This window comes from Phyllobates terribilis, unplaced genomic scaffold, assembly GCF_046119375.1.
Source record: "Phyllobates terribilis strain yellow unplaced genomic scaffold, ASM4611937v1 Scaffold_12__6_contigs__length_324123572, whole genome shotgun sequence".
NCBI classification, from domain to species: domain Eukaryota; kingdom Metazoa; phylum Chordata; class Amphibia; order Anura; family Dendrobatidae; genus Phyllobates; species Phyllobates terribilis.
This window is the reverse complement of record NW_027362772.1, coordinates 64,593,984-64,606,762: the sequence shown is the minus strand read 5'-3', so window position 1 is coordinate 64,606,762 and position 12,779 is coordinate 64,593,984. Positions and strand designations below refer to the sequence as shown.

Genomic DNA, 12,779 nt, shown 5'->3' with positions numbered 1-12,779 from the left:
TACTAGATAAATAATAATAATGATAATAGTACTAAATAATAATGATAATATTACTAAATAATAATACAAAATAAATATTAATGATAATAATAATAGCGCTAAATAAATAATAATGATAATAGTACTAAATAATAATAATGATAATATTACTACATAATAATACAAAATAAATAATAATTATAATATTATTAATAACAATAATGATGATAATAATAGTACTAAATAATAATTACAATAAAAATAAATAATAATGATAACAGTACTAAATAATAACAATTAATAATAATTATAATATTACTAAATAATAATAGTAATGAATAACAATAAATAATAATAATAACAACGATAATATTACTAAATAATAATAATTAATAATAGTATAAAATAATAACAATAACAAATTGTGAGAATAGTACTAAATAATAATAAATAAAAAAAGTAAAAAATCTCACTACAATATATTTTTCAATTAAAAAGGTATGAACACCATTGGGGGCATTTTTTTCTTCTTAAAAGGATTTATTTTGGGCTAAACATTATTTTTGCAATAGGATTTCATTAAAAATTTTGCACTGTTTGCCTTCTGTAGTCTCAAACTGCATTGCTGGCTGCAGAATGAGTTAACGGAGAATATGTCAGTGAGCTCCTTCTGACAGAGAGTTTGTATCTCTTTTAACTGACTGTTAGTGATCTTCTCTCAGTTAATTTCTGACCACAGGAAAGTTCAGCTCTGATATAATATGTGATCATAAATTCACAGAGAGGAGCTCTGAAAAAGACAGATAAAGACATAGAAACTCTCTGTAAGAACGAGCTCACTGACTGTTTCTTAGTTTTATCTCATTTTGCAGTCAGCAACGTGCAGGGAAACAAACAGACTTAAAAGCCAAAATGGTGTAAAATTTCAACTGAAAGCCAATTGCAAAAATAATTTTTAGCCCATTTTAAACACCAAGTTTGGACAACCCCTTTAAGGATGCAATCTGGGCATTCTTATTGCCAAAGGGGGCACTATGAGCATTATTATTAGTTATGGCACACTGGGCATTATCTGTTAGAGGAGAACTCTAGGCCTGATTACTTTTTAAGCGAGCACTCAAGGGGCATTATTACTTTTTAAGGGGCTCATCGAGCATTATTACTGTTTAGGGACAAAGAGAAAACACATTTTCTGTTGCGCACACAGAGGGTATTATTATTATTTTCTAGGGGCAATAATTGTCTAGCAGGTTAATAACAAGCTCAGAATTGGGGGTGGCAGTAGGATATGAAGTTTGTGTAGGTTGGAGATAGATGAAGTTAAAGAGATCGTCCACTTTTCTTACTTAAATTCATTTATTTTTTACTAAAAATTATTTTTGTAATTGGGTTTAATTAAAACTTTTGCACCGTTTGCCACCTATCTGCCTTCTGGCTGCAGAATGAGTTTACTGACAATCCATCAGTGAGCTGGTTCTGTCTTTCCAATGGGAAAGTTTGTAACTTTTTTTATCGGTGAGGTTTAGCTCCTCTCAGCTGATGTATGACCAGAGACCACATCACATCTTAAGGGGTTGAAGAAACATTGTGAAGATGCCACGGGCGTTTTTACAATGACCGAGTGCCTCCATTGTCTAGACTGTATGTCTCTTTAAGCCTGCGGCTATTTGACATACGTGGGACTGCACGGCCGTCTAATTTACCTTATTACGGGCCCTCCTTGCTTTCGGACCTTTTACTTATAATGCGTTTAATGAAACTTCCTCGGATCTAAATTCTAAAACAACAACTGTGAAATGTAAAAGGGAAATTAGCTGTGTTTTACGCCTCCGGGTTCTGCCATCTCGGCCACCTAACAAGTTTTCATTTAACAGATATGAATCGGAATAGGTCAAATATATTGTAAATCTAAAGCGATTCCGTAAACTGGAGCGCGATTTATTCTTACACCTTCCCCTGCCGCACGGACATATCTCTCACCTTTGGAAGAGTTTGCAGGCCTGATTGACACACGGAAGAAGTTCCAAATAAAGTTTCCCGCTGAGATAACATTTTATCATTAAAGGGGTTGTCCATTATCATTATTATTATTATTATTATTATTATTATTATTATTATTATAAGCTCCATTCATTCCCTATGGGACTTTTTAAAATGTGCTTCTGACCTGCCTCTGCTTGTAATAGGCAAAATAATCCAAGCGTTCAGACAGACATTATAAAAAGATCCATTCATTACCTATGGGACTTTTTACAATGTGCTTCTGACCTGCCTCTGCTTGTAATAGGGGGTATAATCCAAGCTTTCAGACAGACAAGAACATTATAAAAAGATCCATTCATTACCTATGGGACTTTTTAAAATGTGCTTCTGACCTGCCTCTGCTTGTAATAGGCAAAATAATCCAAGCGTTCAGACAGACAAGAACATTATAAAAAGATCCATTCATTACCTATGGGACTTTTTACGATGTGCTTCTGACCTGCCTCTGCTTGTAACAGGGTAAAAAATCCAAGCGTTCAGATGCGCATGGATAGCTGATAGCATGTTTTCAACGGAGAACACGCAGGAGATTTAAGTGTGTTTAAAGTGCACCTCCGACCCTCTAACGATCGATTATGTTGGAGCGCTATGTTAGGCTCGATCTGATTTTTGGCAAAGCCTATTCTACACCAATTCGGGGCAAGTCCAGTCTGTCAATGAGTTTCTGGTTTGGCAAAGTTGTAAAAGAAGTTTTCTCAACTTTGCAAGTTATTCCCTGTCCACAGAATAGCCAATACCTTGCTGACCTCTGGGTGTCCAGGTGATGGGACCACCCAAAATATTCCAAGATTGGAGCTCCGGACCCTTGAGAACGGCGTCCTGAAGAATAGAGAGGAGGTGCTCATGCTCAGACTCCGCTTCATTAATTTTCCATGGAAGTAGTGGAAACAGTGGAGTGCTGTACTGTCGTTAGATAATAATAGCTAGCGTGAAAGCAGTGGTGTAACTGGGCCCCCACCTGCATGTTCTGGACCTGTGCCCCCACCTGCATGTTCGTTAGATGTATGAGCCCTTGTAGCATTCTAAATCCTATAAAGACATATGTGTTGCCCCCCATAATGTAATAATATCCCCCATCCTGTACTAATGTCACCCAACCTGGGCCTCTTCCTAGTATAATGTCCTCCATCCTGGGCCTCTTCCGTTAATGTCCCCCATTATGAACCCCTTGCAGTAATAATGTCCCCAATCCTGATGTAATTTCCCCCATCCTAGACCCCTTGCAGTAATAATGTCCCTCATCCTGGTGTAATATCCCCATCCTGGACCACTAGCAGTAATAATGTCCCCCATTCTGGTGTAATGTCCCTTCCAGTAATATATGTCAACCATCCTAAGCCCCTTCCTGATATAATGTCCCAACTCCTGGGCCCATCGTGTAATAATGTTCCCCCGTTCTGCCACTGTTCTCTAACACTTGTAAAAAAAAAAAAAAATGATTCTTCTTACCTTCCCCCTCTCCCACGACATGTGGTGTCCTTTTATATAGCCGGCGCAGAGGCTGGCAGCTGACTTCGGTGGGACCGCCATGGGCGACACATGACGTCAGCTGCTGGCCTCGGACGCACATCCAGCTGAAATATGCGATGGTGTTGCAGGCCCACCTCCCTCAGGGGCCCGGTTTCACCCTCTATGAGCACAATCGTTATGCCCCTGCTTCGAAGTTGAGCGCACATATACCTCCTCTACATTAGAGCAGCACTCTTGGGGTTCCAGAGCCACAATCTCATGATCATTCGGGGTCCCAACAGATGAACCCCTAATAATCGACAGGTTATCCCTTTTATCATTTATAGGGGAAAACTTGGGATTTGGGGAAATTCTAGACTTTGACTTTAGGGAAGCTACTTCCTAGGTCTAGCTGAAACATGCAAAAAAGGTATCACTTTTATACATTAAAAGGGGATGTCTGGTTTAGAAAACTAATTTTCCTACACCCTATAATTATTACAGGGGGTTCCCTCTCTCAGGAGCCTAACCTATTAGCCAGATTGGCTACAAAGTGCATCTACTGCTTTGCAGTACCCGACATGTCTATATATTACACATATATTCCAACTATTTTACTGTGAACTGTGTAATGCTTCAGTTAGCCTGTGGTGGCGCTGCAGGGAAAGGAGCACTTGCTAGTGGGCTCCTGTGCAGATCACAGCTGATCAGTGATTGGGTCAGAAGTGGGACCTCCTGAGATCTGCTTATTTTTAGAGGGGGGTCTTCTTATGAAAAAATGTTACATCATGTGATATTATAGTTTAGGTTTGTAGACTATTCTGAGGTAGGGATTATGTGATAAGAATAAAGGTGATACTATATTATATACACAATATCTTGTACGCAGCGCACCGACAACGTCCAAGATGCACAAAGAAACAATGTAAATAGTAATCGTAGCTCTTCTCTGTTGTGTCTGATCCTCTACCAACAATTATGTATTATTCTGTAGGATGTCTGTGACGTGCCGGGTTTTACAGAGTTTAGTTTTCAGCATTTTCTTATATTCAGTCACTCGATATAATGACAAATCACCAGTTCTTTTAGGTGTTAGAAGAGCAATTATTGCCTTCAGTCAGACAAAAGCAATCGATTCGCTGAATTTCTGTATTTCCAGAGAAAAGGTCAATTGCATCCTCAAAAAACAAGACGGTGAGGTAATCAGGGCGAATGAATAAGAGAACAATCCCTGGGGTCTGTTGGTAGCAAAATGGGAGGTCTGGTCTGCATCCAACATTAGCATGTAAAAAGTAACCTGCTCCACAAAAAACTAGGATCAAATAGTTTTAACGCTTCTGTCGCCTTTATAAGTCTTTATACTCATGCAATCCTAATTCTTTCGTCAACAGGGTTTAGCAAGAGCCATTAAAAAAGAAAACCAAAATGTGAAATAAGCTAAAAAAGAAAAACCTGTGCATTATGTAAGAAACAAAAATACATGTTAAGAACTAAAATATATATATACTGTTTGAATACTATCATATGAAAATACTGACCTAAAATGTGGCCATGAAATTTTGTTACATTCAATGGTATTGTATAATACACCGTTAGAACTTTGTATGGTTTAGCTTAAGAACACAGTAGTTTATACAATACATTGCTTATAAATTGAAAACTGTAGATATTTTGGTGCCTGGTAATAAAAAATGAAAACCAATCTATTTTAGGGAACCGTAATGGGTACAATACCAGGCCCTATACTTATGTGTGCAGAAATGGTGATAGGTCTATGCATAATCTCATTGTATTTAATAAAAATCTCTATATCTGATGATTTTTAGCGCAAATGGAAACTGTACAAAATACCAGGCATACAGATAGTACGTTTCAAATTTTATAAAAGAAGGTAAAACTAAAAATATATCAGGTGCACAGGGTTGGGTGCATGCAATACATTGTGAAATGTGGAGTGTGCAAAAATAATAACATCAAGGATACAAATGGGTCATTCACTATTTTGCAGATGCACATAACTTTGTATCGTGGAGGTGATTATGTCTCAGAACACAAGGCTTATTACAGAGGATGTTATACAATTCAGTGCACAGGGAGGTTGGATAAACAAGGGTTATTACCTGGCTGCCAAGAACAGCACACAGCTGACTGCCAGATAAGCCAACAACATGAAGAGCCAGACAGCAGGAGAGAAAGGATCCAGAAAGGAGAAGTACCCAGGCTTCCGGCCCTGTGGGAGACATGGGAATATATACAGGCGGGAACATATGTATACAGGAGGTACAGTGAGAGGGTTCGGATGTACAATACAGAAAAGAGCACGGTGAGAAGGGTGTACTCATCAATGACAATATCGAATAGGAAGTTGTTAGCTGTCAGAAGAGATTACAATATAACGTATGTACCTAAAGTGGAAAAAAAATTAGTGTAAAAAATATTTTAGATGGAGCACAATGCGCTACATAACACAATCCATAAATACCTAGTGAAGGGGATACATTCCGAAATAGAAACAACCTGACAAGAGCAGCGTCACATACACGCTGCTTATCTTACCCTGTAGAGGCAGTTTGCTGCAAACCACTTTCGCAGGAAGTTTTTTTTGCCTGTGCAAACTAATAATTGACTGAGATGTAGTGCTTAGAATCCCACCTTAATAAAAGAAGTTCTACAGCAGCTGTAATGTGTTTTATACAGTTTTGGGCTACAATGAACAAATAACATTATAATACACATCATAGAAGCTCTTTATACACCCCTAAGATACTGCATGACCTCATAATACCGAACATCATAAAAGACCTCAGCTGCTGCAGAACCTCATAATACACCTCAGCTGCTGTAGAACCTCAAAATACACCTCAGCTGCTGCAGAACCTCATAATACACCTCAACTGCTCCAGAACCTAATAATACACCTCAGCTGTTGCAAAACCTCATAATACACCTCAGCTGCTGCAGAACCTCATAATACACCTCAGCTGCTGCAGAACATCATAATACACCTCAGCTGCTGCAGAGCCTCATAATACACCTCAGCTGCTGCAGAACCTCATAATACACTTCAGCTGCTGCAGAAACTCATAGTAATCCTCAGCTGCTGCAGAACCTCATAATACACCTCAGCTGCTGCAGAACCTCATAATACACCTCAGCTGCTGCAGAACCTCATAATACACCTCAGCTGCTGCAGAACATCATAATATACCTCAGTTGCTGCAGAACATCATAATACACCTCAGCTGCTGCAGAACATCATAATACACCTCAGCTGCTGCAGAACCTCATAATACACCTCAGCTGCTGCAGAACCTCATAATACACCTCGGCTGCTGCAGAACCTCATAATACACCTCAGCTGCTGCAGAACATCATAATATACCTCAGTTGCTGCAGAACATCATAATACACCTCAGCTGCTGCAGAACATCATAATATACCTCAGTTGCTGCAGAACATCATAATACACCTCAGCTGCTGCAGAACATCGTGATATACCTCAGTTGCTGCAGAACATCATAATACACAGCTGTACATGATGCAGACCTTTAAAAACCAAGTTGAGATGATTTCATATCAGTGAATGGTGTGAAGGAAGCCCTCCTACCCTCAAATCTTTAAAAAGTTGTTCTGCAACAGCTGAGGTGTGTATTATTAGAAATATCTTTGCATACAGGAAATGTGGAAGGTGCAGCGTGCCATGAAGTGAAGAAGACGGGTGGCTGCAGTGACGATGAGGAGGAGGAAGACTAGGAGGAGCGAAGGACTGACCAGTATACCTGTGCAGAACCTATGAGCAAACACATGAATAAAGATGAGGAGGTGGATTCATGAAAGGGAGAGGACACGTGTAGGACAGAGGACACGATGCGACAGAGAAGTGACAGCATGAATTGATGAATGAGTCAGTAAAGGACATTACTTCCAGCAGTGTCACAACGTGCTCTATAATAAGGATATGGCTGCTAATGCTGCAACACAGGCCATGGCCAGGAGTGGCGCTATCTCAGGGAAAAAAAATCTGCCCCTGATCTTGATATAAGGCCTTCCTATTTACAGAATTGGCGATAAATGTGTGATTGCTGGAGGTCCCAAAATTGGGGTACCGAGCTAATGTTCCGCAGCATCATGGTCGCGTCTCCATGACCACCATGGTCGCGCATGGTTGCGCATGGTCAAGGAGCACCATTCATTCTGCAATGAATGGGGCGGCAGCCTGCAAGCTGCACCCCATTCATTGTCTATCGGACTGAACATTTAATCCCATCTGCAACTAGGAAGAATGAGGAGCTCCAAACCCCTATTGTAGAGGTGGGACCCCCAACAATCAAATATTCATCATCACTTAAAACCCCTTTAAAATGGTGGTACATTGCTTTTTAATGGTGGTGTCATAGAAAATATTAAGAAAATATCCCCTGAAACCCCTCATTCCCCCTCCTCTATAACATTTTTCAAAGAAGCTCACCATCTAAGGAGCTGTTGCTATACAAATTAGCACACACAGACGAAGTGGCTAATACGCAAATGCTAGTACAAAAGGAGCTGCTAACCTAATTAGTTGAACAGGCCTGTGATAAATAGACAGATGAGCATATGGGATTAAAAGAAGAGGAAATCTCTCCTTTAAACTTCAAAGGAATGCTGTCAGGCTCCACACAATATCAGGGACACCCTCATTTGCAAAATCCTTTGGCTCAACAGAAATCTGTAGTCTCGCTGGCACCGACACGAAATATGGAATATCGGAAGTTCTATACTTCCAATAATAATGGGACACCTATTTTTAGCGGCAGGGTCAGCTAAGGAACAATGTGGATATTTTTCCGTAGCTGTATGCCCCTCCGTTGAGCTATAATGGAAAAGTACACAGATAACCAACCGCAGTCATGTCATGTCTAGTCTCTAAAGAAAGGTAAATTTGTAATACAAAACATGGCGTCACTTGCGAGCTTCTGCTATCAACAAGCGAGAAGTTATTGGGGAAGTTAGATATTTTAATAAAAACATGAAGGGTGGAGCCACGCCCACGTGATGTCATCAAAGGGGGGGGCAGGTCCCCCCTTCGGCATAAAAGACCCAGCTGAAGATGGAAGTAGGGGTCACGTTCACTGAACGGGCGTTGGAGTGCTTCCCTCCAGCTAGACTGAATCGTCTCTGTGATTTGTCGAGTAAGCTCTTCTTTAATCCCATTTTATTTGTGTAACCGTATATTCTGCATTGTAATGTCTCTCTTTGTTAAACCTTTTGTATACTTTTCAGAAACACTGCCTCCCTTTAAGATTAAATATAAAATGTAATAGTTCTGTTTCTTTTGCTCCCCAAAGCCATACGCTACCAGAAAGCAGGCGTCCGATCAGGCCTGTATTGTATTTCAAATATGATCGGTGGTGGCAGCGAATATTATTAATTGGGTTATCGTGAGGCTATCAGTGATAGTACTAGGGCATATACATATACTGTATTCCATATGTTGGAAGGTGGTGTGTATGCTGTACGCTCACTGGTAGCTTGCTGATAAGTACTTAGTGAGAACAGTCTGCAGCCTCCTATATTGATCGTCGGCCAATTGTGCAATTGTCCAGATGATATGGGGCAGCAGAGAGCTGTTTGCTCAAGAGATCACAGTGGGTGGTCTCTGTGAGTAATCGGGATCCTGTGAATCCCTGACAGGTGGTACTAGGTTTGCAAGATGATGACTGCAAGATCGTAGTCTGTAATTATGAAGACACATAGTTCAGCATGGGAGCTGTGTACCCAAAACAATAGCGGACTTTTTGCAAAATTGCTTTTTTCTGTTTTTTTATGTAATGACAAAATAAAAAAATCTATGTTGCAAAAGTATACATACCATTTTTTATTCTATGCAACGTAGCCAGGGTGATGAAAAAGTCATAGCAAATTCCTGGTCTGTTTCCTAAAAAGCATGGCCCCTCTCATCAGTTCCTCCTGCGGGAGGATCATGACACTGCTCTGAATAAATTATGAGGGTGTCATGATTCAGCGGAAGAGGGTAGAAGTAATGGCTGAGATCAGGTAGAGGACATGTCATGTTTCATCGTGTGCGAGTACTGTACGTGTCTACTATTCTCTACCTCTCATTAAAGGGTTTCTCTATACGGAACAGGAGCTCCTACAAATTGGCTTGGGATCTAAGAAGTGCTGTAGGTGATTGATATGCACAATAGTGCCTTAAATTAAATTAAAAATATCCCTGAAAGTTTTCTTTTCCCAAACCAACCCAAAATGGAATACGTCAGCACATTATCCAGCATTACATAGACTCTTCAAGACACTTAGACAAGGTTTGCAATGAAAAGAACATGAAAATGAAGATGAGGACAAGCGCAGACACGATAATAACACTTGTATCAACTTTTTCCATTGGGTTCACACTTTTTTTTCGTTATGGCTGTAGAGGCAGCAGACTGACATTGACCTCTAGTAATAAGAGCTATAATAGGATTTTACATTCATAGATCTTTCCATGGCAATCATCTAAATGTAGAAATGTCACATTTCTGTATATCTAGGAATAGAGGACGACCTCCTAATGCCGTCCTTACTCCCTAATACATCTGTAGGATATGATGGTAATATGTTGAGATAGCATGGTACAAAGACACGTGAGAATATATACAAGGTGTGACCAAAACATTCCAAGATAATCGAACAAAAAGTGTCCAGAACATTTACATGATACTTTTAAGGCCCGCATACACATTAGACAGCTCCAGTTTGGGGCAACAGAGTCCCAGTGGAGACCCTTCTTCGCTTTTGATTTATTTTTCCTCCTCACTTTCTCAGTGCTTTAAAGAGGTTGTCCACTACTTTTTCATTGATGACCTATCCTTAGGATAGGTCATCAATGTCTGATCGGCCAGGGTTCGACACTCACAACTCTTGCCGATCAGCTGTTCTCGGTGTCGGCGACAGCAGCCGCCAGCCAGAACTACTCACTTGCGGAGCTGGCCATCTTCTGGTAGTGGCCAAGACTTGGTACTGCACATCCGCCTCCTATTCAAATCAATAGGAGGTGGATGAGTAATACCCTGGGGAGGCCACTATGAGAAGAAGGACAGCTCCACAAGTGAGTACTTCCGGCTGCTGTCACTGATAACTGCTGATCGGCGGGGGTGTCAGAACCCAGCCGATCAAACATTGATGACCTATCCTAAGGATAGGTTATCAATGAAAAAGTAGTGGAAACCTCTTTAATTTTGTATTTTTTCGTTGACATTACTTTTTTTTCGGCACTAGTTATAGGGAAAATATCCTCTATTTTGGCACTCTGCAAATTTGGTTGTCGGGGAGCAAATGGATGTCAAAAGGGACACTTCCCTCTTCATTTCCAACCTCTTAGATGCCACTATCCATATGGTTAGTGGCATCTAAAGGGGGTTATACTGCTAGCCCCATTAGGCTCAGCTTCTGGCAGTATAACACAGCCGGTACTCATACTGTTTGGAGTGGGATGAGCTCTTGAGCCCACTCCATACATGATTAGTTGAAAATGGACGTTTTGGCTGAGTGGTCCTCCAATGTTGTCCTCCCCGGCATTTGACTAGTGTTGGTTGAACCTGCTAATTTCTGCAGGACCAGATTATCATTCAGCGTGTATTTAACATCTCCAAATTCTCCCCCAACAGATGATGTTGGGAAAAATAAGGATGGGACAAGTTACATTTCAGCATCCAATCTTTTTATTCCCAGAAAGCCGCTGCTGCCAGAAGTGTTTGATGGTGTCGTACTCCCCTCTTTTCCCATGAAGAACACAAAAATGTTGTGCCAAACACAAACTTCATGTGAATGGGTGACTTTGGCCACCAGTGTATAGTGTTTGGCCATCTGCTATCTAAGGTGTTTGGGCACCTTGAGACTCTTCAGAAGAAACATTGCATTAGTAAATGCCAATAAGTCCTGAAGGAGGTTCCAACTGGCCATGGGCAAAGTCACTTTATGTAGTGGGCCATTTAACATTGTGGCTTCTGCATCCCGAAGTCAATAGTCTCAGGGGTTTTGACAACATGAGAATTTGAAGGCCGTTGTCTCACCTTCTTTCATATAGGAGTGAATTGGGAAATAGAAGCCCCTGACCAGGTAGAAGTTTGGCCAAGACTCAGAGATGTTTAAGTCCAGTGCTTCGTGAAATTTATGGGAGTTTTTTATATATATATATTTATGCTACTTGACATCAATTATTTCCCTCCCTACTGAAGAATTTCTAGATAAAACCCCAGTCCATTAATTCCATACTTTCCACCTTGACTGGACCTTATCGCCCTCTGCCTGAAAATGTAACAGAAAAGAAAAATTGATGACATTTTAGGCATCCGAAATAATGTTCAGGCACAGCTTAGTCCCTTCACCGATGAAGACTCTTTAACATTGCTTCCGAAAGTGGCAGGAACATTGGGACAAATGCATATCATCCGGGAGAGATTACTTTGAAGGGGACAGCGCATAAAAATGATGCATGTCCACCATTCTTTGAAATAAATGATGAGTCTTGGAACTTTTTGATCGCACTTCGTACATTCGGAAGACTAGTTACACCGTTAGGGATCTACATATAAATAATGCAGGGCATAAAGAGGAATAAAAATGAAGCAGGGCTCGGTGAAAAGCGTATATATTGTGCGGATAGAAGACAGGGCGCTGGGTGAATAGAGGAGGACATGCTGGAATGTGTCTGCTAATATGTACAAGATGGAAGGAGGGGGGTCACAAACATATAAAAACTCATCAAACGTATATCTCAGAGGAGATGTGTTATGGGTGCATGATTTGGTGGTAGGTAAAGTGGGGCACATACTGTAATGTCACATAGCGCCTCATTTATCAAACTGAAGCCAAGTACAACCCAAACTCTTCCACCCACCCCACCAACCAAGGCCAGATTGTGAAGATCTAAAGGTTTCTGGCTCTGACACCAACCACATCAGGCCCATGAGGATAACCAAAGTGCCTATTATTCCTCTAAGGTTACATTATGGGAACGCACTGGTTACCAGCCACCCATTGCAAACTTGAAGATGGAAGACAATTTTTTAAGGGGGTTTTGGTTCTTTTTAGGTTTCTAGAACATATTTTAGTGTTTTACGGGATCACATTTACCCAATCGTGTCACTGAGGTATCACGTGCTCGCATGGGTAAAACAATGACCTTGTCTAAGAATTTTTGGACGCGAGAGGGAACCCACTTTTAGCCTAGTCATGCTTCCCTCATTTCCAATGCTGTATGTAACCCACCCCATTGCCTAAGTGAAGTCTAAAACTCTTACGGGAGGTAACGCCTTTTTCTAATG

At 40.6% G+C, this 12,779-nt stretch overlaps 1 protein-coding gene across 1 annotated transcript in view; it reads right to left on the bottom strand.

The window, feature by feature from the left end:
- GRIK5 (glutamate ionotropic receptor kainate type subunit 5) overlaps positions 1-12,779 on the bottom strand; it is a 378,627-nt gene that overhangs the window by 19,254 nt on the left and 346,594 nt on the right. Inside the window, exon 14 of the mRNA XM_073655889.1 lies at positions 5,592-5,701. Within this exon, the coding sequence (XP_073511990.1) occupies positions 5,592-5,701 (110 nt within the window). The remainder of the gene's footprint in view (positions 1-5,591; positions 5,702-12,779) is intronic.